At 32.0% G+C, this 27,666-nt stretch overlaps 2 protein-coding genes and 2 pseudogenes across 3 annotated transcripts; 2 read left to right on the top strand and 2 right to left on the bottom strand.

Moving 5' to 3' along the window:
* Positions 1 to 7: 7 nt before the first annotated feature.
* Positions 8 to 2,188, bottom strand: LOC129288902 (pentatricopeptide repeat-containing protein At5g48910-like; annotated as a pseudogene).
* On the bottom strand, positions 8 to 3,393 carry LOC129288288 (pentatricopeptide repeat-containing protein At5g48910-like; annotated as a pseudogene).
* Positions 3,394 to 13,139: 9,746 nt separating this feature from the next.
* LOC129288586 (alcohol dehydrogenase-like) lies at positions 13,140 to 17,514 on the top strand. The gene is made up of 10 exons (XM_054925231.1): positions 13,140 to 13,374; positions 13,491 to 13,627; positions 13,854 to 13,900; positions 14,811 to 15,139; positions 15,234 to 15,316; positions 15,818 to 15,893; positions 16,069 to 16,130; positions 16,211 to 16,306; positions 16,773 to 16,934; positions 17,188 to 17,514. The coding sequence occupies exons 1-10, from the start codon at positions 13,242 to 13,244 to the stop codon at positions 17,302 to 17,304; spliced, it is 1,242 nt and encodes a 413-aa protein (XP_054781206.1). The 5' UTR covers positions 13,140 to 13,241; the 3' UTR covers positions 17,305 to 17,514.
* A 2,765-nt stretch (positions 17,515 to 20,279) lies between these two features.
* LOC129288583 (uncharacterized) lies at positions 20,280 to 26,120 on the top strand. Of its 2 annotated transcripts, none has more exons than XM_054925228.1 (7): positions 20,280 to 20,643; positions 20,912 to 21,044; positions 21,570 to 21,673; positions 22,600 to 22,771; positions 22,867 to 23,007; positions 23,114 to 23,342; positions 23,457 to 26,120. In XM_054925228.1, exons 1-7 carry the CDS (start codon positions 20,612 to 20,614, stop codon positions 25,940 to 25,942), a joined length of 3,297 nt encoding a protein of 1,098 aa, XP_054781203.1. In that variant the 5' UTR covers positions 20,280 to 20,611; the 3' UTR covers positions 25,943 to 26,120. The 2 variants fall into 2 exon arrangements, with proteins under 2 accessions (XP_054781203.1, XP_054781204.1); XM_054925229.1 differs by lacking the exon at positions 20,280 to 20,643 and adding an exon at positions 21,390 to 21,479 and having other exon boundaries at positions 20,911 to 21,044.
* Positions 26,121 to 27,666: the final 1,546 nt, after the last annotated feature.

The following is a 27,666-nucleotide window of genomic DNA, read 5'->3' as shown; positions in this document are numbered from 1 at the left end:
GACACTATTGAGTATTAAATATGAGTACTTCTTTCAACAAAGATTCAAATATTGATTCATCACATTGTAAAAAATTAACTCTCTCTGTTAGACTCAATCCCTGTTAATAACATTATAAATGTTAAACAAGAAAAGATGAGAAGAACCTAGGAAGTCATCTCTCTTTGTATGCGATAAGCTCACGATACTTTCGGCCCAGTCTAACAAAACTCTTGCCTTGGACTTTCACTTGCTTGGCCCAGTCTATTTTTCCGATTGTTGCGCTAATCCTCCAAGAGATGAACTCAACATGTTACATCCAAAACAGACACACACGGATGAAGCAGATACCCATTAAACTGTTGACTGTAAATGACCATGCAAAACAACCTGGCCATCTCAGGAAGTTAACTTCTACACATTTCACCATCACATTTTGACATGAAACATTGTTTAACAATACTTGCAGCTTTTCTTAATAGGCTGCACCATGTTGCTAAGAAATTAAGAAACAATAAGCATAGTGATCACAACTTACGTCATCCAAAGAGAAAGAATATTATTAATTAACAATGACTTGAAACTTAACTCACCTAAATAGTTTTGTTGGCAAAAAAGAAGGAACCATATCAATCAATTATATTTAGAACAACATACATCTGTTGTTTCACCCACCGGACATTTCCAGTTCTCAAGCAGTCAAAGATAATTGTCAATGTGCAAATCAATTCCAATAACTACAATAAATCACACGCTTTATTTTGCAGAAACAAGTCAAGTATTTATAATAAGGACAATAAAATGTACCTATCCAATGTCTAAAAATTAGAGTTGTCAATGATTTGCAGACTACCAGTAGTCCATACAAGAGCATGAACCATGCTGAAAAAGGTGAAAGCGTTTCCTGTCCCTAATAGTTATCTTACGCTCATAAATTTTTGAGATCAACTTCATTGATGAATGACAATCTTCGCAAATGCGCAAGTTTTTTTACTATGTTAAGGGGCGTTTTTGGCGATGTACTAATTAAGCCAAAGGCCACTGCAATCTTCTCACTATGGTAGTGCAGCAAGCTTTCTTTTTGTTTTTCATCCATTTAAGCAAGACTTGTGTAGTGTCTGGCCTATGACATTCCAAACTCAACTTGTGGGAAATTTCCTCCAACATTGAGTTTATTTCTTTGGCTCTAGGGTGGGAATCATCTTCAACAAGAAACTCATGAATCAACCCATCAATCTCAATCCAACTACATCCAGGGTCTTTCCTTATGTCCAAGTCTTTCATCATCAACCTCACCCCTGCAACAGCATCCCAATCTCCTACTGCAGCATACATGTTTGAAAGAGCCACGTATGCCCCACTATCATGAGGAGCCAAATGCATTAAAACTTCAGCTGCTCGCCTACCTATGTCTATATTTTTATGCATCTTACAAGCACCAGCAAGGCCTTCCAAATGACATCATCTGATCTTATGTTTCATGTTCAGTATAAGCTCTTCAGCTTCTTCTAAAAGACCAGCTCGACCCAAAAGATCAACCATGCATCCATAGTGTTCTATTCTAGGCTCAAATCTAAGCTTATCAACCATATGATTGAAAAAGGATCTGCCCTTGTCCACTAACCTGCATGACTACAAGCAGTCAAGATTGCAATGTATGTAACATCACTAGGGGACACTCCACTTTTTTCCATTCTTGAAAAATAATTCAAGGCATCATTGGCTCTACCGTGCATGGCAAGACCACCGATTATAGCATTCCAAGTTATGACATTACGTTTAGGGAGCATCTCAAAGACCTGAATTGCCTTCTCAATAGTCCCACACTTTGCATACATATCCACTAAAGCAGAGCCAAGCACATCATCAATCGGAATCTTATTCTTCTCTGCATATAAATGAACCCATTTCCCTAATTCAAGGGATCCAAGGCGTGAAATTGCTGGCAGCACACTGACCAAAGTCACACGATTTGGGGACACACCTTCCATTTGCATCTCGTGAAACCTTTCCACGGCCTTCATGAAAATCCCATTTTGTGCATATGCAGATATCATGACATTCCATGAAACCACGCTTCTTTGGTGCATTCTCTCGAACAATTCACTGGCAGCTTTGATGTTTCCTAGTCTTACATATCCGTCAATCATCACATTCCAAAGGACCACATTACCCTCTTGCTTCCTCTTACTATCGCTCACCATTCTGCTCACATCTTCAACCCCATCATATTTCTAGTGAATAAAATTTGGGCATCCTCCATACTCCCACACATTACATACATCCTCAGTAAGTTGGTCACGACGAATTCATCACTGTCCAATCCACACTTGATTACAAAACCATGAACTTGTTTTCCTTCTTCCAACCTGGCGAACCTAGAGCATGCTTTTAAGACAGAAGGGAAGGTAAAGCGATTAGGTTCTACAATTCCATCAGAAACCATTTGACAAAACAACAAGAAAGCGTCCAATGGCCCATAGTCATCGTCGCTTTCAGCAAGTGCTCTGATCATAGTGTTCCAAGAAAAGCAATTGCGTTCTTGTAATTGGGCGAAAACAGAGAGGGCATACTGAATATCACGATAATCCGAGTGGCGCATAGCTTAAGGAAGTCTGTTGCCAATGAAATGTCATGAATTTGAGCTTGTTTTGATGAAAAGGGCGTGAAATTGCTTCAACTCTCGTATGGTTTTGCAGTGTGAGATTCGTGGGACAAGAGAAGGTGGATGAAGATTCAGCGTTTTGCAGAATTCATGGTAAAATACAAATCACAATACCTTGTGGACAGCATTGTTTATCCACATTAATAGAATCAGCTTCTCTCTACTAACTCAAAACGACGCCGCTTTGCATTTGGGGTGGAATCCGAGCAGTTCCCTCAGCAAAGCTATACAAGAGTCTGAATATGCGCGCGCGCGGCACACACATATAAGTAACCTTGAAGAATTCTTTTGTTTTCGTTGTAATCTTCTTGATTTCTACATATATATATATATGAGCACAGCCTTCGTTCAAAAAAAAGAAAAGTAATTTCGGAGTATCAAACACGAGCGCACAAATCATTCGAACTTGGAACTTGGAAGTACCAAACAACCAACCCAAACAAGAGCGAAATCATATTCATCCAAGCAGTCACATCCAAATAAAACCGCAAGAGAGGAGCGAAATCATTCGAAGAAGGGGATTTAGGGATTCTGGCAGGATACCAGAAAAACGCCAAGAAGAGTAGAAGGTAGAGAAAGAAATTGACGCTTACCTCTTCTGCTTTGAAATTGAACAAAACGGTGGAATTTGATTTCCAGTTTAGGGCAGGGAGAAGATTTCCACTGACCCAAACAGAAGCAAAATGACTACTAGAAGAACTGAAGACGTAGAACTGTCGCGCGAAAACGGCAATTTGCTTTCCGACCATGAAAATTGCAAAAAAAGGGAATAAGTATTAAATATCACCGACTGCAAATAAGATTTAAAAAAGAACGGGAAACTGTCTTAACGAGATACACAACATTCAACAACTGTCAATACATTTGCTTATTTAATTACTCCCTTCAATTCTATTTATGGAATACCTTGTACAAAGTAATTCTTAATTTAAAATATAAAATATTTATAATAATTAAATTATTTTTTTAAAATTTTATTTCTTTTTAATTATGTAAAAATATTTAATATAATTATATTATGATTATGTAAAATTAAGGATAAAAATAAATTATATTTTACTTTTTTATGATATCAAAAAATAAACTAACTTTTATTAAAATGCTAGAAACGGTAGAAATTATCTTGTAATAACAATCGGAATGAGTATTCAGTATCAACGCATATATAATTATTATCTATCCTCTTAATTTTAACTAAGGTTCTAAATAAACAAATAACCATACAAATTTTGATAAGTAATCATCCATGAGCAGCAAGCACACTCATTCAGTCATGAAACACTTCAAAAAACTAATAGGACTAATAATAATGGGATAAGTATGGTTTTAAATAAACAAGCAATTATTTAAGTAATGACAAGTAATTATACTTTCTATGATCCTATTTATAAATTACTTTCAGTATAATTATCTGAATTAAGAAAAATCTTAAATCTTATTAACTTTATTTAAAATTTAATAAGTCTTCATCTTTATCCCTAACAAATATTATTAAATTTTATTATTATATTTTTATTTAACGTATTTAATAAGAGCAAAATTGTAAATAGAAGTATTGAAAATTATCAAGTATCCTACAAATAATTAAATTTTTTCTTCTCTCTTTATCCTATAATAGGATTAGAAAGTAATGTTAGTAATAAGTGAATATTTTTTCAGTCGTGTTTATCATTCACTTAACAAAGAATAATTTGATCTTTTCACTTAAATTTTATTTTCACGTAGGTCCCAAGAGGTGTGGTGATATTTCAAATTATATGGTCCTTTTTGGCTATTAAAAAGCTATAAGATCCTTAAGTGAAAATTCTCCCCCAAAAAAAAAACCCCTCCTTCTTGTACTTAAGGTTATTAAACTTATAAGTTTAAGTAACTCTTAACAAGAATATAAATTTAGATTGTAAACTTGTAATAGTTTATATCTATTAATAAATAACCTTTAAAAATACATAATTAAATAATTAAAATACAAAATATGACTATAATTTAATTTAAATTATTTTAAATATAAATCATTCAAATAAATTTATCTACATTTATAATTATTATACTCAACATAAAATTTTAAAATAGGGCAACTTATTTTTGATATTTTTTGTTTTCTTTTTTATTAATATGATTTTTTGTTTTTTTTGTTTTATTTTTTATTGAATTGGATCTTGCTGCTTTTATAAATCAAATTCTACATAGTATACACACATCTTACTCAATGAGTTTATGAATGAATTAATACAATTTTATAAGTAAAAAATATAAAACAGTAACTCGGAGAGTCAACTCATGGATTTAATCGAATTTATCTAATCTAAATTTATAAGTGAGTCAATATAATTTTGTAAGCTAGAAATGTAAAAATAATAAACTCATAGAGTCAAGACAAAAGTTTGACAACATACTTATGCCTATTCAACTATTTCCGGGATAATTAATATTAAATAATATTAATATTAATAACATTAATATTAATTAATAGTATTTTATATAACGTAGTAAGGAGAGAAAAATTTTCTACAAAACATCTGCAATATAAACGAAGAGCGAGCAAATACGATCCCCTTCGTTGCTCTCTGTTTTTTTTTTTTCCCGATGGAATCCCTTCGTTGCACTCTTGGCAATGAATAGATATCAAGTGTGAGTAGTTTCGTGGTATAAAAATTTAATAAAAGTTTCATTCCATTCTATATTTATCAATATCTAATGGGATAAAAAAATTATGATAAAAATTTAATAACATGACTTATAAATAAAATAAAAAAATTCTTTAAGTAAATCCCAATTTTGAATTTTTAATGACATGTCATCATATTTATGTTCTTCCACTCAACAGGCTGTCAAAATCTTTCAACCATATAGGAATTTACTCGATAAGAAATTCAGACTCTAGTCGAAGTAAAATTTTGGGAAAATTACTTCCAGCCTCTTTTCAAATGAATTAATTACATATAAGAACTAATGCGGAACATATTATTGTTAAAATAAAAAAATGATTTATTTTTTTTCGAATGAGATTTGTTATTGATCCTTATTTGTGATTAATTTTCTTGAGAAAGGCTGAATGTAATTCTCCCTAGAATTTTTGAAAAAATCACATTCTTGTTACCCAAGGTCCCACCAAATACTAAAATGAGTTTCAGTCTCTAGGTCCTTAATTGTATTTAAATATACTATCAATTTACTGAAATGCCCATTATTTATCACATCACTTGCTCTAGTTTTCCTTCATGGACTGTTCGTCCCCCATAGCCCATCTCCCTTCTGTCTGAACCCAATTTGGAGTTTACAAACGTCGATTGCGAAGTCAAATCTGCGTATTTCGAGTATTTCCGTTTCTCCAGCTTGCATCGTCAAGTTCTCCTGTCATGTGTGGTCACCCTTATCCCTGCACCATCACCTCTCTGCCTGTAACAGCCCGCTTGCATCTGTTGCCTTTGTCCGCCAGCTTTTGCCCCTTCTTCTTCTTCTTCCATGTCGTTGACTGACCTTTTATATATATATATATATATATAGGAAATCAAAACAGAGTAGCAAATAGAAACAGTTAAATAAAAATAAAAACATCAAATAAATCAGCTAGAAGGTCTCTAAGGTACTCCACTGTAGCTAGATGGAAACTCAAAGGGAGATAAGGATTTTTTTGCAAGACAATCAACTTTCCTATAAAATTCTCAAGCATTATGAACGAGCTCTACCTAGCATTCCTCTTTGAAGCTATAGCTCAATGTAAGCTATAACTGCATGATATTCCTGAGCCTCAATGGTTTCGATCTTGAATTAACTTCAAAGCTTCAAACAATCACATCTAAGTTTCAACCACACTAGAATAAAATGAAGGTTGTATGGGGAAAGGGATTTTCAAATGGGACCATTTCGTCATTTAACAAAAATACTGGAATTACAGCTGAGGACCTAGGAACCACATATTCATTTTAGCATTGGTGGGACTTTTGGATAATAAGAATGGGTTGCAAGGGGCTTGGTAGTGATTTTCCCTACAATTTTCCTGATGCATTATTTTCTTGACAAAATTAAATTAAAGTTAAATTAACAGGATGTTTAGATACGAGATCAGGTTTAAATTTGGTGTGAATACAATTTTTTTTAAATAGTTATCTCCAATTAAATTTAACAATAGCTAATCGATAAAAAATTAAATCTTTTGAAAAATAAGACAAACAATTGATTAATTAAAAAATAAAAGAATTTTCTTTAATGATACTCTCACAGTCCATAAATAAGCTTAGAAATTATTAGAATTATTTCTGAAAAATAATATTATTAGGATCATATAAATTATTTAGTCATCGTATATGCTAACTTTAGTTTTTTTTCCCTTCTCATCACGATATACTTTTGTGTTTTTTTTTTTAAAATCTTTCTTGTGGTGGTGCATCTAAGTTCTAATCTAGCATGCTACTTGTGTCACACAAAAAATATAGATATTATCATATTATATACAGAATGGAATGTGGGGGTTTTGATTACTCCCCAAAATTAAATAGATAAAAAGTAGCCTCACATTATAAAAAAACCTATTTTAATCGGTTAATTATTAAATCCCATAAAGACTTTGTTATTATCATTCATATATGAAATATTTGATTTGATGGAATATGAGGGAAATATCCCACCCTAAATAATATGTATGCTTCTAATTGTTTATCATAATCTATTCGAAGCACGAATACTTCAAATTATTTCATGTATTCATATTATTATCATATCTGATATTAATACTTCTTTGATAATATTTATATAGTATTAAAATATTATTTTTAATTTTAAAATTTAATTTTTGATATGTATACTATTTGATACTTTTAAATATGAATTGATACTTTAAGCCGATATTACAATACTTTTTTTAAAAAAATTAATTTTTTTAAATATTTCTATATTAATCTTTTTTATTCCTAGTATATATTTTAAATTTTTTTGTAAAGTTAAGATTAGATTTTTATTAAAAAATAGATTTTAGATCTAATAAAAAGATAAAAATTTATTTATTTTAATTATAAAATGTAATAATATAATCTTTGACATAAAAATTCAAAGTAGGGAACTATTAACAAAGACTAGACATTAGATAATAAGATATTGATAAAATAAAAGTATAACTAATGATTATGTTTTATTTGACATTAGTACAAATGATTATAAATGGATGCTAGTTTGGATATTTTTGAATTTAAATTATATTTTTAATTTTTATGATTATTTTATAATATATATATGCACTTATTGAAAACGTATCATATTTTATATTTTTTAACATAAAAATTTCAACGCATCATATACATATTTATGTATCAATATTTGTGCATCATAATTCATAATTCCTGTTGTATTGATGTAAATATTTAAATATTAAAAAATCGCATTGTCAAACCAACACACAAGTCTTGAAATTCGACATTATTTCATGTAGACCCCTTATAAAGTACCCGGAAAATGAAATTTGTCATGGAAATAAAGAAAAATCCATATTTTTTTTAATTTATAAAAGGACATATGCATTTGAAAAAAATAAAAAAACTAAAGTTCAAGCACACATCTTTTTTTTTTGGTAATCCACAAGTCGCAAGTATTCTTCTGGAGATAATCTTGTTTGAAATACTTTAAACTTTAATATTTGGGTGCTTTTTTTAAACGAGAATTCAAACTTTGATTAATTACTTTGAGAGGAATTAGCTTCTTCCAATGAATCCAAACTTATTGATAGTTCAAACACATATCAAAGATTTGAAGTAATGAAAATGAAAACAAAAAATGATACAAAGTGGCCCAAACAGAATAAAGCAACAAGTAGATGCATCAAAGCACAAAAACAACAAATGGGTAACTTGCCAACAAGTGCTTGATTAACCTAGCAAGTGAGTTTGAAATCTGAAGTCCTGAGTTTTGATAATACAATGGTGTTTAGTGGGAGAATTTCCATCTAAAAGAATCCTAACCTAGTTTGGTTCGGATTGATAGGAGCTATTGGCTTTCAGACACCAAATGATTTATATTACTAAAGAAAGGGAAAATTGTGCATAAGAACCAACAAATATAGGTCATAGTGGAAGGAAATATGACTGTTGAAAATATGAGGTCTTGATTTTGAATTTGTGTGAATGTAAAAAATATCTTTAGGAGTTACACGCAAATGAACTTGACAAATAACAATATTCAAATTTAACTTGGTTAGTGTCATATGGAAATAAAACTGTGTATAGAATCACATGTGTGGAAAAATTGAGAGGAGATTATTGAAGATCTCTTGAGACTGGATTGTAAATTTAGAACATGCAATGATCTCCAAGCGATAGTTCTTCTTCCCAAATTTTAATCCATTTGATTATTAAGCACAATTTTTTCTAAAATTACTGAACTTGACGCCAATGCAAGCACAATAAGAGGTTTGAAAACAGTGGAAAGAACCCATCCACTCTCGCAGATCATAAATTATTCTAAAATTATAACAGATTCTATCAAAAAAATAATAAAAGTATCACACAAATTTCCAAATACTCCATCCTCCTAAATTAAAAGATACTTTTAAATAAAATTTAACATATTAATAATCTCATTAACTACAGTTAACAACTTTATTTTTTTAAAACAAAAATATAATTTTTAAAATATTCATAATTTAATGTATATAAAAATTAATTATATAGAGAGAAAAATAATATTAAAATTGATATATTTAAGGAAACTTTAATTTATCTAAAATATTTTGTATTTTAAAATAAAAAAAACTCTTAAAAAAACAACACGTGTATTCCAGTGGGAAACATGGTGTGGGGGGGTGTTTTTAACTGGGAGACAGGGAGGGGGTTGGGGTTGTTCGTTGGCGTAGGGGTCACGTCCACACGGATTCAGAAAAATGTATTAGTGGGACAGCATTTATTAAATATGAATATTAATATTTTAAAAAATATAATTCTAAATTTTAATTAAATTAATATACAATAAATGATCTAATATTTTTAAAAATATTTATTAATTTTATTTATACCATGATTCTTGTTTTGTATTTTATTTATACCACAAGAGTAAAAATATTTTTTAAAAATGTATGCTTAATATTTAAAAAGTTATGCAGGACAATTCCTTTTTTTTAAAAGAAATTGTAATTTACAAGTGAATTTTTTATTGAATTATGGGGTTGCCCCCAAGCCCTGAACTTGAAATAGGCAGGTCGGGCAGCAACCCAGCCATTCCTTTTAACCAAACAAGATTAGATTATTATTCATAATCAAATAATATTATATTTTTAAGTGGGGGAATTGCATACAGTACCTCAAAAGCAAGATATGTCACATGTTCAAGGGATTCTGATATTTTTCTGCAAAGTGTAGAAGTTCTCGGTTATATTTTTCTTGTTAAAGTGGTCCAATTATCCCTCACATACACAACAGTCCTCAACTCGGCCTTTTCTTTCCTCCCTTTTCCTTCAATCCTATTCTTTTTAATCATATTTATAAATTACTTTTAACATATTTTTATTAAAATTAAAAAAACTTTAAAATTTATTAACTTTATCTTAAAATTTAATAAATTTAAATTTTACTTCTAATAAATATTTTTAAATTTATTATTAATATCATAATGTTTGCACCAAAAATTAAATCCTGAACATAATTAAGTGATGTGAGTTAAAAAGATGCAGTATTTATAATTTAAATTTTGAATTGAAATCTTTAACATCCCACATAGACTCATCATACTTAACTCGTTGCATATATCATAAACACAAAATAAGAAGCATGGAGTAGCAGGCTAGAAATACAAAAAGCATGAAGAAGATAATTAAAGAAGCTAATAGTGCCGAATTTTAATTACTGCTTGCATCCAACTCCAGAGCTGCACCATACCCCTTCCATTCAAATTGTTGGACATGTTTTTTCAGCTAACATTTGTTCAAAAGAGAAAATATTAATATCGTAGAAAGTATTTTTTATTTTTCTTTATACTTTTAATATAGATTCTTGTTGCAACGTGGGAATTTATCACCCCCTTATCACCCATTCATTTGAATTTTGTGACATCCTCATTCAAAAATATTGACATAAATGTTCTCTCTCTAATTTAATTCATCATGGAAAGTTGGGAACTAAGGTAAAAAAAAATGAATTTAAATGAAATTTTTAGCATGCAAATTATAATTAAAAGCTGCTTACATTTGTACCAGTAGAGTAAAGCATAAGCATAGAAGCATTAAGCCACAAGAGACTCCGAAATTTTCTACATATAGTATCATATTCCTGAATTTGAAAGGAAAAAACTTATATAATTAACTTTATATACTTACAGTTTGTTTTTTTAATAAATCAAGACATCTATTTTTTTATAGATTATTTATTCTATGACAAATTCTTATCGCTGACATTATTAACATATTAAAATTCACATGCCTTGATTTAATTGGATAAAAATATATTAAATATAAAACTAAATATATATGTAAGTTGTAAAATTGGTATCTATCTATTATATCTTATATGTTGTGAGTGTTCTCTCTTTGTTTCTATTTTGTTGGAAAAAATTGTATAACACAATTTAAGAAAATCGATTAACTATATTAATTGTGTCTGAAAATAAAAAATTTAAACTACAACACCATTTATTTATGGTGTTAATTAAGCTTTCATTAATTTTTTATGACCGTAAATGAGGAAATTATGAGCAGTAATTTAAGAAATTTGTGATAAATGCTTATTAAAAAATATAATTTTTTATATAAAAATAAATTAAAAGTGATATTTTTTTTATAAAAAAACGGAGGGAACTCTCAAATCGTGGGAATAAAATTTAATTGGCCAAATTCATATCCTTAGATCTTAATCATTGAAACTTGACTGGTCATTAAATTCATTATCACATTTTTATGAGAAATTTGAATGGCAATTAAATTTGTTATCACATTGTAAAATTCCATTATCACATCACATTTTTTCTCTATTTGGTCAAATTGATCAATTAAATTCATTGTCACATTTTCAATCATCAATCTAACTTAATTATTTTATTATTTTCTATTGTTGATGTTTATCATCGTGCTCTTATCTGTTCATTCCCCATCCACTTATAATTTTATTCTCAAAAAATCTTTACTTCTTCACCTCTCTCAATGCATTCAATTTTTCGTTTCTACTTCTAACGCATTAATCTCTGAGCCTTCAATTCCCAATATGATCAGTCAAGATTCAAATTTTAAGTCCCAAGCACCATATTTGTGTCTATTCATTCATCTTTTAATTTTGGATTGCACATACAGTCTTTTGGTATTTAGAAGGTGGGCTTTCCTCAATCCTTCCCCTCACTCTACACAAAATCATATGGCATAACTCACATACTGCCTCGCGATGCCTTCCTCTAGATGCTCATGAACTGGGGGTAATATTACTTCCTATCCCAAAGTATATCGTCCAAATGGGTGAATTGGCTTGCCTTGTTGAAGTAGAAGACTGACCTACCTTTTTTCTTCTTTTTATTGCCTTTCCTTGTCTCTGACATGTCCTTATGTGCTGAGAATGTCTTAATTAAATGTCTCTTTTTTGCATATCAACTATTCTCCTCTGAAGTCACTTCCAGCATTTGCACCCAAAATAAAAAACCTTTAAATCTCATTAATTTTGTTTAAAATATAATAAGTTTTTAATTTTACCCCTATTAAATATATCTACTCTAAAATAAAATACTTTAACATTTAATAAGATAAATATAATAATCATTGAAGTGCCTTATAAATAAATTTAAAACAAACATTCTCTCTCTGCCTTATAATAGGAGCAGAGGAGTATACATAATTCTCTTTTAGGCATTCCGGGTAGGGAGAGAATTGAGAACCCGAGTTCTGAAGAATGTTTTTAACCTTTCATAATAATGAAAATTAATGGTTTTTTACATAAGCATGTCATCTTAGCATTCTCTTTCAGTTTTTTCGTTGTTGTAAACGTGGCTATTATATTGATCATAACATACTCTTCAACTATAATTATCATTTCAACACTCGGGAGTCCATGTTCCTTTCTTTTAAGACGGAGGGAATATATTCTTTTCTTCAGAGATTTGTGTTACTTTTTATGCCCCTAATACCTTCACCATCGACTATCACTTATAAATATAAAACATATATCCCTCCATCTAAATATCATATTTTCCCATTATCTTTCTTACTGATTTGTTAATTTAGACATATTATTAGTAAAAAAAATTGTGATGCTATATCTTTTTCTTTTTTTAATCATTTAATTTAATTTATTATTGACAATAATGTTTGAATAGGATATTGATAATTTCTTATTGCTCGTGCAATGCACGGGATTAGTTGCACGGGATTATTTTCCAGTTAGGCTATAAAATTTGGTATCATGGGACCCCACTTGTCTGCTCCTTTCACAATGAGTTGGCAAATTAATTAAGAGCGCATAGGTAGTCACGTGGTAGACCCTTTAATTTGCTTTTTGAGTTGATATATTTGCTTCCAAAAGCAGAAGAAATGAGATTTTCGCCTGAAACAATGGGGTTCATAACAAGGGCTCAAACTTGGTGAGATCATTCTTATCCTTTCTGGCTTCCTTATATCTACTCTCCATCTTAGAAAAAGCCCTAGATGTATCGTCTAGGTCTTAGGGGTGGTTTTCGACAACTTCGTCACCTGCGAAACAATGTCTTGTTTCCATGTTCTTCCTTGTCCAATCATAATGACATGTCCTCCATGGCTGGCAAGGTGATCTCTTGCAAAGGTATTCATATACATGATATATATATATATATATCTGCTAGCTGGCTCGTTTAATTTTATTACATCAATCTCTTTTCATTGTTCTTGGTTTCATATATATATATATATATATTGCAGCTGCAGTGGCATGGGAAGCAGGGAAGCCATTGGAGATAGAGGAAGTGAAGGTTGATCCACCAAAGGAGAATGAAGTGAGGGTCAACATCAAGTATTCTTCACTCTGCCATACTGATCTCCATTTCTGGAAATCTAAGGTTTCTTCATGTTTTTTTAGTTTCACTCTTCAATCTTAATTTCTCAGTAATTGAAAAAGGAGCCCCAGTTTTTGGTTAGAGAAAGGTATGACAGAAATGGAGTTTTTCATAAAATGGTCATTTCAGACTCATGGTTTAGTAATATGTATTCATGTTAATTACCTTGTGTGATTAATTCAGTAATTGCGTTGAGATAATTAAAATAAAGAACCTCGAATATTTTCAGGGGACGTCACAGAGGTTCCCACGCATATATGGGCATGAAGCATCTGGGTAAGTTAGTCATGACTTCAAGGTGTTTGTGTGTGTGTCCCACCTTTCATTACATGGACCAATTAAAACTAACCATGCGATGTCAATTGTCCAGCGTCGTACATACTGCCTCTCCGGTCCTACTTATGAGTTATGAAGTAGATTGAGAGGATTTTCTTTTCTTTTTTGTTTTATTTATGTATCATATTATTAATTTTTTGTCACAAATTTTTTAGCCTATATTAAATATCAGTAAATATATATATATATATATATTATTAAAGTACATATTTTTAATAGGAATAAAGTTAAAAAATTATTAATTTTTTATAAAATTAACAGATTTTAAGATTTTTTTATTTTAATAAAATATGTTGAAAGTAACTTATTATATGTCAGAAATTTTTGGTAAATAACTATAACTTTTGGTCCTTGAATTGATTTTTAATTATTGATTTAATGCTTGAAATTTGATTTGAAACAACTTAACCTTTATAATTTCTTGATTCGAAACAACTCAAATTTTGCATTTTTTGATACGAGTACAACAAAATTCTTATAATTCTTTCACTCAATGAACTATTAAAATTGAGTTATACTAAGATAAAAGTTCAAGACTAAATTGATAATTAAAAAAAGTTTGATAACTAAAAGTTATATTATTATTTTCTTTTTGAAAAAAACAAAGTAAACTGGGTCCTACAGCTTGTTCTGGTAAAAAAAAAAAAAATAGTTGGCTTAGATAGTCTTTATAATTAAGAGAATGTTTAGAGATTAAAAATTATATTTCTTTTGGGAAAAAAGTGAGAGAATGAAAAGTTAGAAATTGAACAGGGATCCAATCAACAATTGAAAGGAAATTTAGGGACTAAAAGTTATATTGCCCCTTTTTGAAAAATGTGATAAATAATGAGAAGTTAGAATTGAACAGGGTTGTAGAGAGTGTGGGAGAAGGAGTGAGAGACGTGAAAGCAGGGGATCATGTGCTGACAGTATTCAACGGAGAGTGTGGAGAATGCAGGCAATGCAAGTCATCAGAAGAGAGCAATATGTGTGAGCTTCTGAGAATAAATGCAGAGAGAGAGGTGATGATCAGCGATGGAAGGTCAAGGTTCTGCATTAATGGAACGCCTGTGAGCCACTTCTTAGGAACTTCCACTTTCAGTCAGTACTCTGTTCTTCACTCTGGCTGCCTCGTCAAGCTCCATCCCTCTGCTCCTCTCCACAAACTCTGTATTCTCAGTTGTGGCATCTCAACAGGTTTCACAGACACACACTCCGTTCTCATTTGCGCATGTGTTGGTTGAACAAGTACTTTGAATATCTGTTATAACGTTGGGATTGCAAATTGCAGGATTAGGGGCAGCTCTCAACGTGGCCAAACCAAACAAGGGTGATTCTGTTGCAATCTTTGGTCTTGGAGCTGTTGGCCTTGCTGTAATCATCTCTCTCTCTCTCTCTCTCTCTCTGCCTTTCATAAATTATCAATTATAAATGATGCTCCTCTAAACCAAAATATAAGATATTGGAGAATTAAAAAAAAGTAGTTAAAAGTGATTTATATCATTAAAAATATAAAAAAGATATAACTATTTTTCAAGATTACTATATTTTAATTACCTTTAAGGGAAAATATTCTCTTTTGTTCAGTTGTTTCCTGGTCCATGCTGATGTGTATTAAAGTGTGATAAAGTAGTAAATATTTTGCAACATGGAGCTTAAAGAAAAAATTTGTTATTTATGTTTCTTTCTTATATAATCTATCTCTATAATATAATTAATAAAGGTATTTGTGGAAAAGAAAAATTTAATGTTATTGACATTTTACAAAGTGTCATATATTTTAGACCGACCATGACAGAAAGAAAATGTCTAATATTTTGGATTGAAGAAAGTATGTATAACTCTATTTAATTATTGATGTTAAACAATGATTAGGCTGCTGAAGGTGCAAGAATTGCTGGTGCATCCAGGATCATTGGGGTTGACTTAAATCCCGATAAATATGAGCAAGGTGCCTCTTCTTTTTTGTTTTTGCTTCCAAACAGACTTTCTATTATCATTGTCTTTATTCCATAAACAAGACAACAAGTCATACAATTGAGATATCTAGATTGGAAAAGGGTTTGGGGGGGGGGGGGACTGACTAAATTTTGAAATGTGCCTCTTTTGATTCCTCTCAATGACAGCCAAGAAATTTGGAATAACAGAGTTTGTGAATCCAAAGGACCATGATAAACCAATTCAGCAGGTGCACAATTACACAATTACACAATTATGAACCTGACATGTTCCCAACATACTGTGAACTTGATGTTTGAATCTATGCAGGTCCTGATAGAGATGACAGACGGTGGAGTTGATAGGAGCATTGAGTGCTCTGGAAACATTGATTCCATGACCTCTGCTTTTGAAGCTGTTCAGGATGTAATATTATTCTCATCAACCTTCTTCTTGGAAATATAATTGGAGTTTAAAGTATGGTCTAACATTTATTTCTTACCTTAATCCCTGTTCTGTATAGAGTCCAAGGCAAAGAGCTTACTTCCTCTACTTTAAAATATAGGATATTTTTTATTAATTTTACAAGAATTAAGCAAAAGCAGTCAGAAGTGGTTTGTATGTCAAGACGATAAAAATTATATTATTACTTTCTAAAATCCTCTCCAATTAAAATCAATATATTTTAATTAACTTTAATTTCTTTCTTATATAATCTCTATCCACACTACAATTAACAAGGACATATTTGCAAAAAAAAAAAGAATTTAATGCTTTTAATTTTTTTATAAAGTAACGTATATTTTAGACCAACACTAGCTAATAAAAAATATTATATATTTTGGGGCGAAAGAAGTATATTTGTTTTCAATGGAGAACCTAATGAGTGCAGGGATGGGGTGTTGCTGTGTTTGTGGGAGTACCAAAGAGTGATGCAGAGGTAAAGGTAAATCCATTTCTGTTTCTGAGTGAGAGGACCATCAAAGGCACTACCTTAGGCAACTACAAACCCAAGTCTCATCTTCCTTCTCTTATTGATGTGTGCCTCAATCATGTGAGTTCATCCCCTCCCTATTTCCTACATTTTTGCTTTTACTCTGACATCCTAGATCTTTAATCTAGACTAATCTCATCAACAACTTGTAAAGATTAATTATTTAGACGATGCTTAGGTCAGAAACAACACATAAATGTTGTTATTTCTTTCAGAAAAAGATGCTCCTGGCAATGAACACGATGAAGGTTAATTATTTATATAATTGAATGAAGGAAGTGAATTTTAATTCCTTTTTTTTTTTTGGGTGCAGAAACTGGAGCTGGATAAATTTATAACGCACAGAGTTGGGCTTTCTGAAATAAACAAGGCATTTGATTACATGATTAAGGGCGATGGCTTGAGAACTATCATTCATATGGAAGACTGATTGATCTTGGCCAAATATTAAATTACCAACAAAATTTCCGATGCTTGTTTGAATTCAAATCTGAGAAGAATAATTAGATGGGTTTAGGTTTTGATGCAATATGATGCACACTTTTCCTTAAAATTGTCAGACCCCTAATTTGTTTAAAATAATAATATTGTGTGCTTTTTTAAACTAGCAAAGTTTTAGGCTCAGAAATATTGTAAATCATTTAGGTTGTGTTTGAATGGATGATTTGAGTTAAGAATTTAAATTTAAAATCTCACATTTAAAATTTACAGATTTTAAATTCTTTATTTAAATGATATAAAAAATTTCAAATGCGACTCCAAATTTTAAATTCTATGTTTAAACTTAAAGGCAATTTGAATGGAGTCAGTAGTCTGGTTCCAATCAAAGTTGTTGGTTGGGTCCAAATCAATGGTGATAGCTCAGTCTTGGTTGATTCCAATTGTCCGAACCCAAACTATATCAATGGTCAAGTCTCGATTGATAGTAGCAGCTTGGCCTAGTCGACATTGGCGGTTCAATCCTAAATAATGCCTACAAATTTGCATGGGATGATTATAGCAATCTGGTCCTAGTTGACACTAATGGTCCATTCTTGATCCATGGCGGTGATCAATTCTCAATCAGCACTGATCGTTCAGTCTAAGTCAAAGTTGGCCGTCCAATCTCGGGGGTACCAATAGTCCTTTCTCAATCGACACAAACATTCCAATCCTAGTTGTCGCTTGAAGTCTGATCCCAATTGGCATCAGCCATCCTTCTCGATCAATGTCGGAGATTCAGTCCTAGACAACATTGGTGGTTTGGTCCTTGTGGAAGTCGACCGGAGGCAGTGATGTCAAAGTTGACGAACGAATGCAAAGGAAAAGAGGGGTTTTCATAGAAATTTAGAATGATAAAGGTTTAAAAAATTTAAAATTATAAAAAGATTAAGGTAGGATTTAAATTTGAATTTAGATCAAATCCAAATCCACACATTTTTAATTATCCAAATAATAGATTTGGCTCAAATTCAAATCACATGCATCCAAATATAGCATTAGGTTGCATTTAGATGGGTAAATTTGAACTGAGAATTTGGATTTGAAATTTCACATTTAAAATTTACATATCTTAAATTCTTTGTTTGGATCATATAAAAAAATTTAAATTATAATATTAAAATTATTTGTTTGGATTTTAAGCAAAATTTTAATTTTCAAATTTTATGTTTGAATTTAAAAGCAACTCAGACAATATCGATAATCCGATCCTAGCCAAAGTCAATGGTTTGGATGGCCGACTTCCTTTAGCAATCTAGTCTTATTTGGCGCTGCCGACGGGCCAATCAAATTATAAAAGATTGAGGTAGGATTTAAAATAATAAATATTTATAAAGTATTTCAAATTATAAGGAGATTAAGGTAGAACTTGAATTTGGGTTAAATTTAAATTCATGCATTTTTAATTATTCAAATAATAAAGTTGGCTCAAATTCAAATCTAAATTCTTATACATCCAAACATAACATTAAACTTATTTTTAACTATAAACAATATTCCTTTTATTTTTGAATATAACATTTAAAATTATGGTCTCAGTTAAAAACTACTTTATTGCACCCTCTCTAATCAATGGCATTTTTTAGAAAAAGGGTTAAAAATTTTAATTACACTTAAAAAATAAAAAATACTTTATATTTTTTTAATATAGTCTTTTTTAAAAAAGGAGTTAATGAGTATCATAAACTCTAAACTATTATGTGAATAGCGTTTTAAATTTTAAACTCTTAAAATGTACAAAAACTTCTCTTAACTTATAAATTCTAAGCACCTAAAACTTAGTCATTAAGTTGTAGAAAATAGTTGTTATTTTTATAATAGTCATTAAGTTGTAGAAAATAATTGTTATTTTTATAGTTGTGGGGCCTAGTTGTACATTGATGTGGTACTCATATTAACCCTTAAAAATAATGGCTGTTTTCTCTAACTTAATAATAAGATTTCATGCACTCAAAATTTAAAAAGTAATATTTTTTTTTCACATTTTAAGAGTTCAAAGTCTATGATATTATTTAAGTAATAGTTTATAACTTAGAATACTCATTAACCCTTAAAAAAATGCTATATAATATTGAATGGAGTGAGTAAATATGTGGAAAAGATTTACAAAGGAAGGATGCTGCCTTGAAAATGAATCCCCCCCAAATAAATTTAACACACAAATTAACATGCAATGCACTTTTTTTTTGTTTTCTCTTTTAAAAAAATGACAAAAAATTCAAAATATATAAATGATAACTAAGTATCATAAATTATAATAGTTATCATTGAATCTTAAGAAACTTGTATGATATTTTGATTTTTTATAGAATGATTTATTTATCTTCATATATTAATATACTTTGATAAATAATTGTTTTAATTGGGCTATTGATTACAAGAAAATAGAAAATGATTATTTTATTTTTACAAATTTGTTTGTCAATCAAATATAATTAAAGTAGTTATTTTTAGAAAAAGAAGTGATTACTTTTAATTCGTTTTTGAATAACAAATTTCCAAAAATAAAGTATTCTATTATGTTTTAGTCAATAATCTAATCAAGGTAGTTACCAATCTTTTGCACTTACATTTCATTGATAAATAAATGTTCAGAAATAAAATAATCATTTTTTATTTCATTTTAATCAATAACCTAACTAAAATAACCATTTATCAAAGCATATTACTTACTAAGATTAAATATACCATTTTATAAAAAAATAAAAATATCATACAAATTTTTTTAGAATTAAATAATAATAATAATAATAATTACAATTTCCGGTTATTATTATTATTATTATATTATAATTATTATTGTTATTATTATTTTTTGGTAGTTCTTACCTCTCCCCCCCCCCTTCTCTCTCCATGTGATGGTGTACTAATCAAAGTTTCTTTTAGAGAAAATAAATGACAATTAAAAAGAGGTAAGTCATTGGAGGAAGGAACTTTCCGAAGGGAGAGCAAGTCAGCCCCGAATTCCGTCCCGCGTGCCTTCTCTTGCCCATGTAGGACTCCAGCGTTTCTTCCGTTTCTTTTCTCCGAATTCCCACCAAATTCAATAATCATTACTTTTTCTCTCTTTTCTTAACCTGCAAGAACACAACGATCCAAATTTCCTCTTGTTTTCTCCCTCTTCACGCCTAATTTAATCAATCAAAAAGCCGTTTCTTTGAGGTTTTCGCGCTTGTTCTGTATCTGCACAACTGCTCCGTATTGAATCCTTTTGATTGAAGCAGAGTCAGGGTCTCCTCCCCGATTTCGTAGCAGATATGTTACATCGAAGCTTCAAGCCCGCAAAATGGTAATAATCATTCTTCTCTCCCCGATATTTTTTATGCTGGTGAGCGATTTCAGTGGACTGATAAGATTATTTAGTGATTGACTTATGGTAAAATTCACTGATACGAGATTCCATGTTCGCCTAGAAATGTAATTAGTTGTTTGCTCGCTGTCTCTGTATGTTATACTGATTTGAAGTTAGCTTTCTGGTTGTAATTTACAATCTTTCTGATGGAGATGGTTTTTCTGTTGACAATAACAATTTGTTTGTATTGTGAACTGCCCTGCAGCAAAACAGCGTTGAAACTTGCGGTTTCACGAATAAAGCTTCTGAAGAATAAAAGAGAAACTCAAGTGAGGCAACTCAAAAGGGAGTTAGCCCAATTGCTTGAGTCAGGGCAGGATCAGACGGCTAGAATCCGGGTAATAATATAAATCCAAGAAATCCAAAACTTACCACCTTTCCAGTGATACATCCGTGGTATTCATTCGGATTTCTAACTTATCAAAAAGTCCTTAAAACTAGCATCACTACAAATGTCAGGATAATATAAATATATTGCTCAAGTTCATTTTGTCTTTAAAATGAGGGGTTTAAGTGGTGGTGGTTTTGTGATGGAAATGTTAAGCAAGTTATAGAAGAGAACGCTAAAAACCTTGACACTACTTTCACTCCAGTGGATGAAGATAAAATTTCTAAACCACAGATACGATGCCTTCTATCACTGTTCTAACTAAGAATATTGAAATCTTACATGCTTGTGGCAGTTCAAGTGCCTCAGAAATGGATCAAAACAGCACAACCAGATTGTAAAATGACTAGAGTTAAAGAATACGCCAGTTACATGAGTTGTGCTTGTAATATCTCAACTGGCAACGCTTTTTCTTCATCTTTTTGTGATTTGTTTTTTTTGGTGACCCTTGACTTCTGTTTCCATGTTCATTCAGGTTGAACATGTTGTTAGGGAAGAGAAGACAATGGCTGCATATGATCTTATAGAAATATACTGTGAGCTGATTGCAGCACGCTTGCCAATGATTGAATCACAGAAGTATATGATCTGACACTCACCCAAATAATTTTGGTGCATTCTACTTCGTCAACATCATGAAATTGTTTTCAACGTTTACTGTATGTTTTCTATTTGGTCAATTAAATGAAATATCACCTTTTTACCTTGTGGGCTGGTCTGCCTTGATGTTTATACTAAAATATTTGGTAATTTAGCCAACAAAACAAAATTTTCTTATATAGCTTACATGTCACACTTTGTCGAGTAAATATGTGATCTTTGGTTTTGGAACTCTTGGTGAATATTGTATGAAAGAGGAACAGTTATAGTAGAAATGAGGCCAAGAGGTTGTAGTCAGACTAGGATTTGAATAGCAAGCAGGCAAATATGAGTAATGTCCCAATTCTGGTGGAACTATGTCATAGCCATCCTGTTGATCATGATAACATCCCAATTCTGGTGAATCTGAATTTGCATGAAAAGTATGAGTAATATCAACCACTACTTTTCTTATTGGGACATGGTGGATGATGATATGTTAAAGAGAGTTCACTTTGTTCTTGAATGAATGATGCAGTGTTTATTAAAAGATAAGAAAAATTGCTATATGTTTACATAGAACTTTGATCTGTGAGGCTTTCTTGGTTTCTCCTGGATGCTCCTGCATCAGCCTTTTGATTATTCTTCATGCGGAAAATAAGTATTTGGCATGCCAGTGAACAGGTCCTTCAGTAATGCAGTGCTTTATTGTTTTTCATCATGTTCAATTCAGTTTTGTCACCCATTTATGTGTTTTTTTTTTTTCATGATGCACTTGTGTATATATTTTACCATATGCTGCGACCTTGTGCTTGCCTTAAGGGTTAACTGCTTGAGTATTTTCGTGTCTGAACACTATTGAATTTGCAACTGAGAATCTAGCTTCTTGTTGTTTGAGCCTGCTCACATTGTTTTTTTCCCATCAGAAACTGTCCTATTGATTTGAAGGAGGCAATTTCGAGTGTAATATTTGCATCCCCACGGTGTTCAGATATACCTGAGCTCATGGATGTGAGGAAGCATATGACAGCTAAATATGGAAAAGAATTTATCTCAGCAGCTGTTGAATTACGGCCTGACTGTGGTGTAAATCGCCTGGCAAGTTTCTCTGCCTTCTTATAAGTTTACAACAAGGACTAATTTGAAGCTTATCTATTATTAATTTTTTTTTTCACTTAATGTTGTCTTTTCAGTTGGTTGAGAAACTGTCTGCCAAAGCACCAGATGGTCCAACTAAGATGAAAATACTGACTGCAATTGCTGAGGAACATAATATAAAATGGGAACCTAAGTCTTTTGGAGAAAGTGATTTAAAGCCCGCTCAAGATTCACAGGTAGGCTTTGTTAAGCATGGATGATCATTAGTTGATTTTGTATCATTATGAAAACATCATGCTGTGTTATATTATTATATTATTTTGACATTATTGATCTTTCAAGGTTGGGCCAAATGCATTTGAGAAGGGTAACTATGTGGAACCTCCTCAAGTTCATGTTCCAGCTATTCGTGATGAAAAGGGACCTTCTAATTTACACGGTTCCTCTCAATACGAAGAAATGCGAATTATGCCTACAAATATAGATGAAAATACTAGTGTTGCTCATAAAATGGTTGGTGGCAATAAGTCAACAACATCAAGCACCGCTAATCCAGGGATTGGATCATCAGGTGACTTTTTTCAGTTACTTTATATCATCTATTCTGTTTGAAGATGGTCATTATATACTTCTCCTCAGACTTATATTCTGTCTATTACATGGTTTGTTGGGACCTGTCTAACAGGAACTGGAAATCAAGAAGTGGATTCTGCAGCTTCTCATTATGAAGACAGGAGAAATGTTCCTATGGATAATATAAATTGGAGCATGGAATTTAAGGATGCTGCCTCTGCTGCGCAGGCAGCTGCAGAATCTGCAGAGCATGCGAGTATGGCTGCCCGAGCAGCTGCAGAACTTTCAAACCGTGAAAGAATAATTAGGCAGTATTCAAGTGGATCACAGGGTTCTTCTGGAAGTGTTTTAAGATATGAAGTTCCTCAAGAATTTGCTTTTCATGATGATAAACGTCCTCCCACAGAAAGTGCAGGAATGACTGCTAGTGCAGCTGCAGACCAACCAATTCGTGAAAAGACAAGCAAGCAACATTCAACTGGATCACATATATCACACAAGAGTAATGAAATACCTCAAAAATATGCTCCTTTTGATGATGAAAAGCGTATTTCTACTGGTTCTGTTGATAACATCGTCCACAGTAGTACTTTTGCAATGCATTATGGGCAAATTAGAAGCAGAGAACAAGATAGGCCTGCAAGAGCGCCTGATGAATATAACATGAATAGTTATGAGAATGTGGTGAATCGTCCCCCGTCTTCTACCTTCATATCTAGTGGTTCTTTTAATGATGATAACTTGTTTGCTGTTGATTCTAAAAGGGCAAATATAGATCCTGAAAATAATTCATTTAAGCGAGAAAATAGTGACTACCTATATGAAATGAACATGAAAAAAGGGGCGAGTGGAACTGAAGTAGATGAAGTCAGTGAACTGCATTCTGATTTGGATACTGAAATTGAAAACAATGATCTATTTGGAGATGGAAGGATGGATAGGCAGTCTAGAAAAGCTTCCCCTTCTGCTCAATTTATTATGCCAAGTGATGATCGTAATGATGTTTTCAAGTTGAATGATCCAAAGGTAAACAACAGTCCTGTGGGAGACCTTTTTGTTACCGATGAAGGAAACACTCACAGAATATCTATGGAAACAAATTCTTATAATGATACTCCTGTTGTTTTTGATGATTCAGAGTCAGAGGGTGATGATTATAAATTTGTGGATAAAATGTATGGGGAACAGGGATCTGGTTCTTTCTTCTCATCTATTGATAATAAATCACATGCAGATCCATTAGCTAATAGCAATGCTTGGAACCCTGGACAAGACGTTGATGAGAATGAGACAAGCTTAAGTTCACAGTCACATTTTTCTGAGGTTTCTGAAAGCTTGAGAAAATCTGCTGTTTCTCCTGGGAAAGAAGACTTGCCACCTCTGACTTTTGATGATTCAGATGGTCCGAGTTCAGATGGTGAGGAGGATATGGTCAAGTCTAACGTTTCTGAGAGTTATAATCATGGAAATTCTTTCCAGCCCTCGTCATTGTTTGATAAAAATGTTGATTCTGACAGAAAGTATGGATTATCTTCATCTTTAGCTGATTTAGATACTGTGGAAGAGAATTTTAAGGGAAAGATAGACATCACTAGTGTGCCAGAAAAGAATTACAGGTATGATGACGTGCCAACCAAGAAGCCACCCTCTGAAGCAAGTTCTTCGTTGAGTTCAAATCTCAGGACAAGTGTCCTCTCGTCAAAGTCATCTGATACTTCGGAAGAATCTCACATAGAAGAAAGTGGTAAGGAATTAAACTACGGATCATTGAAGGGTGGGTTTCGCAATAAAGGTATTGGGCGGCGACCATATCTTAAAAGCTCATATAAGGTTTCATCATCACTGGATGAAATTCCAGTCCAGAATGAAGGATCTTTTCCTTCTCAGAGGGCATCAGTGAACTCTGATGCTCATAGTCAGGATGCATACCAGAGTAAAGTGAGCCGAGAAAATAAAAGTATGGGCTTCAGAGAACAGAAAACATTGGATTCTAATAGTTATAACCCTGTTCTGAAGTCACAAGAGAACACAACTGATACTCGAGATCCTTACATTCAAAAGCAAGAGGAAAGTGAAGCAAGGAGGAAATCAAGCTCCAAGGTCTCTAATACTTACTTTGATTCTGATAGTAGTTGTTCTGATGATGAATATCCCAAACAAAATTCAGGCAGTCGTGTCCGCCCTGTTGGTGGATTTTCTCGAAGGACGACAACTATGAAATCTGGTGCAAGTTCAGGACTTGCATGGAAATCTCCAAGAGCTTCTAAGGAGAGTGAAAATCAAAAAATGGCCTCTTCCAGGACGATGACCTCTGATAATTTGGCAGCTCCCAGGTATTCATCAACAGAAAAAGCAGCATTCAAGCCAATCCCAGATTCTATCAAGTCCTTAGATGAAGTTACAAGGTCATCTGCGAAGGTGCAACCTTCCCATCCTTTACCTAAAACAGTGACACCAGATAACGTAGAGGCTTCTGGTTCTTCAAATGCTGATGGGGATACTCCCTCTAAGGGTGACGCTAGTCACGTTCATCCTAAGCTACCTGACTATGATTCCTTCGCTGCACACTTCCTATCTCTTAAGAAGGGTCGTCAATGAACTTTATTTATTTCATAATGGTTCGTTTTTACGTGTAAATTTGTGAAATAAGATTCGAATTACGTTAGGAACACAGTGATTCGTATATTTTTCTTGTATACATTGAGGTAATGCATTTGTTTTGCTATCCCATTTTGGTGCATATACAATAAATTGAACAGCACTAGTTGTCCTGTCACTTGTATTCGTAGAATAATGCAGTTATGAGTTGAATGTTTGAACATGAGGCATGACTGGTTGGGTTGGTAGTGCATGTTTATCATGTTTGTTTAAAGAAATTTTTCATGACTGTTCATTTGATTCATTATAAGTATGGGCAACCTGAAAATGAATCACATCTGCACGTTAATCTCATTGGTAAAAGAAAATTGAATGAGGGGGAAAAAAAAGTGGTTGTGGTCTGGGATGGTGTCACAGTAATCAAAGAAGTAATCAAGTAAGAAGGATAATGATCCAGCCAAGGTTTAGCATCTCAGAAGCATAAAACCCTGAGTAAAAACAATGGATAAAATAATTAAGAATCCCAGTGGAAAAATGTGAATTTTTTAGTGAATTTTTTAGTTTTTTACCATTAGTATCCGGGGGAACATGATCCATTGTTGAAGTGACGAAACCTGATTCTATCTCCAAGATACTAACAATAATTTCTCGATGGAATGCTTTAGAAATAAATTTTACAAACGTATGACAAAAATCATTACAAACCCTCATATGCCTCATTATTTGCAAATATGATTCTGCTGTGTTTTTGTCAACCCAAAGGCAATTGCCAACTTGTGACTAAGTTTAGAAGCTGAACTTCACAAACTCAGTTCTGTACTAAATAAAGGATATTATTTTTTTTTAAATCAATTATTTTTATCAAATCTTTTTTTTTTTTGAGAAAAGTCAAATGGTATTAATAAAATAAAAGGTAATTACAAGGTAAAAGTTACTAATGAAAAACAAGACATAACAAAAGAATCGAAAGACCAAGAAAAAAGTATGCTTGCTGCTTGGTGATAGAGGCACATCCAAAACAGTAAAGCAGATGATTAAAATCTCGATCTATGACATCTTGATTCTCCTTGGAGAGCTGTCCGACAGAACCTTCTTTGTGAATGATGATATCTCGATGTCCTAGAAAAGGCTTAGCCATCAAAGGATCCAAGTCATAAGAAATATTTGAAAAAGTGTAGATCCGGTGCAAAAAGGATCAGACACAAGCAGAACAAAAACGAGTTGGTTCCGTGTTGGGTGACGTGTAATGAGGATTCGAAGAAGCTCTTCACCATTGAGATAGATGACAACCGCACAACTAGTAAGATGCCTTTTTTAAAACTTTGTATATTTTATCTTCCATTTCAGAGTTGTAGGTCTTCAAACCCTTGTATTTTGAATTCTGCCTAATGTGAGCGTTGATGGACAGTTGCTAATGTGAGCAATTTTAGGCATCTTATCTTCTCACTCAAACTTAAGGTAGTTAAATTGATCTCGAAATTCCATGATGATTCGAGACGGAACAAAACGTGCTTGATGAATGGCTATGTTTCTTTTGTTCTATATCAAATGTAAGAGAAGGAAAATTCCTTCTAAAATATGATACTTGGAAGAGCAATGAAGCTCAATAGAGAAGGTGATAAGCCATTCAATTAATCCTTGCTCTGAGATATTAGTGGAATTCATGGAGAGAGAGCCAAACCAGATTGATTTCGTGAAGGGGCAATTATAAAAAATGTGATTAA

Source organism: Prosopis cineraria, unplaced genomic scaffold (genome assembly GCF_029017545.1).
Source record: "Prosopis cineraria cultivar Desert tree isolate PC_DT_omini unplaced genomic scaffold, ASM2901754v1 PC12, whole genome shotgun sequence".
NCBI classification, from domain to species: Eukaryota; Viridiplantae; Streptophyta; class Magnoliopsida; order Fabales; family Fabaceae; genus Prosopis; species Prosopis cineraria.
The sequence above is the reverse complement of the archived record's forward strand: the minus strand, read 5'-3'. Positions and strand labels throughout refer to the sequence as shown.

What these genes read in the sequence shown, in the direction of transcription:
- LOC129288586 (XM_054925231.1), top strand. Translation starts at nt 13,242, where the DNA reads ATGTATCGTCTAGGTCTTAGGGGTGGTTTTCGACAACTTCGTCACCTG. An exon ending in CAAGGTGATCTCTTGCAAAG is followed by an intron (nt 13,375 to 13,490) that starts GTATTCATATAC and finishes TATATATTGCAG; the next exon opens with CTGCAGTGGCATGGGAAGCA. An exon ending in TTGGAGCTGTTGGCCTTGCT is followed by an intron (nt 15,317 to 15,817) that starts GTAATCATCTCT and finishes AACAATGATTAG; the next exon opens with GCTGCTGAAGGTGCAAGAAT.
- LOC129288583 (XM_054925228.1), top strand. Translation starts at nt 20,612, where the DNA reads ATGTTACATCGAAGCTTCAAGCCCGCAAAATG. An exon ending in ACTGTGGTGTAAATCGCCTG is followed by an intron (nt 22,772 to 22,866) that starts GCAAGTTTCTCT and finishes TTGTCTTTTCAG; the next exon opens with TTGGTTGAGAAACTGTCTGC. An exon ending in TCCAGGGATTGGATCATCAG is followed by an intron (nt 23,343 to 23,456) that starts GTGACTTTTTTC and finishes CCTGTCTAACAG; the next exon opens with GAACTGGAAATCAAGAAGTG.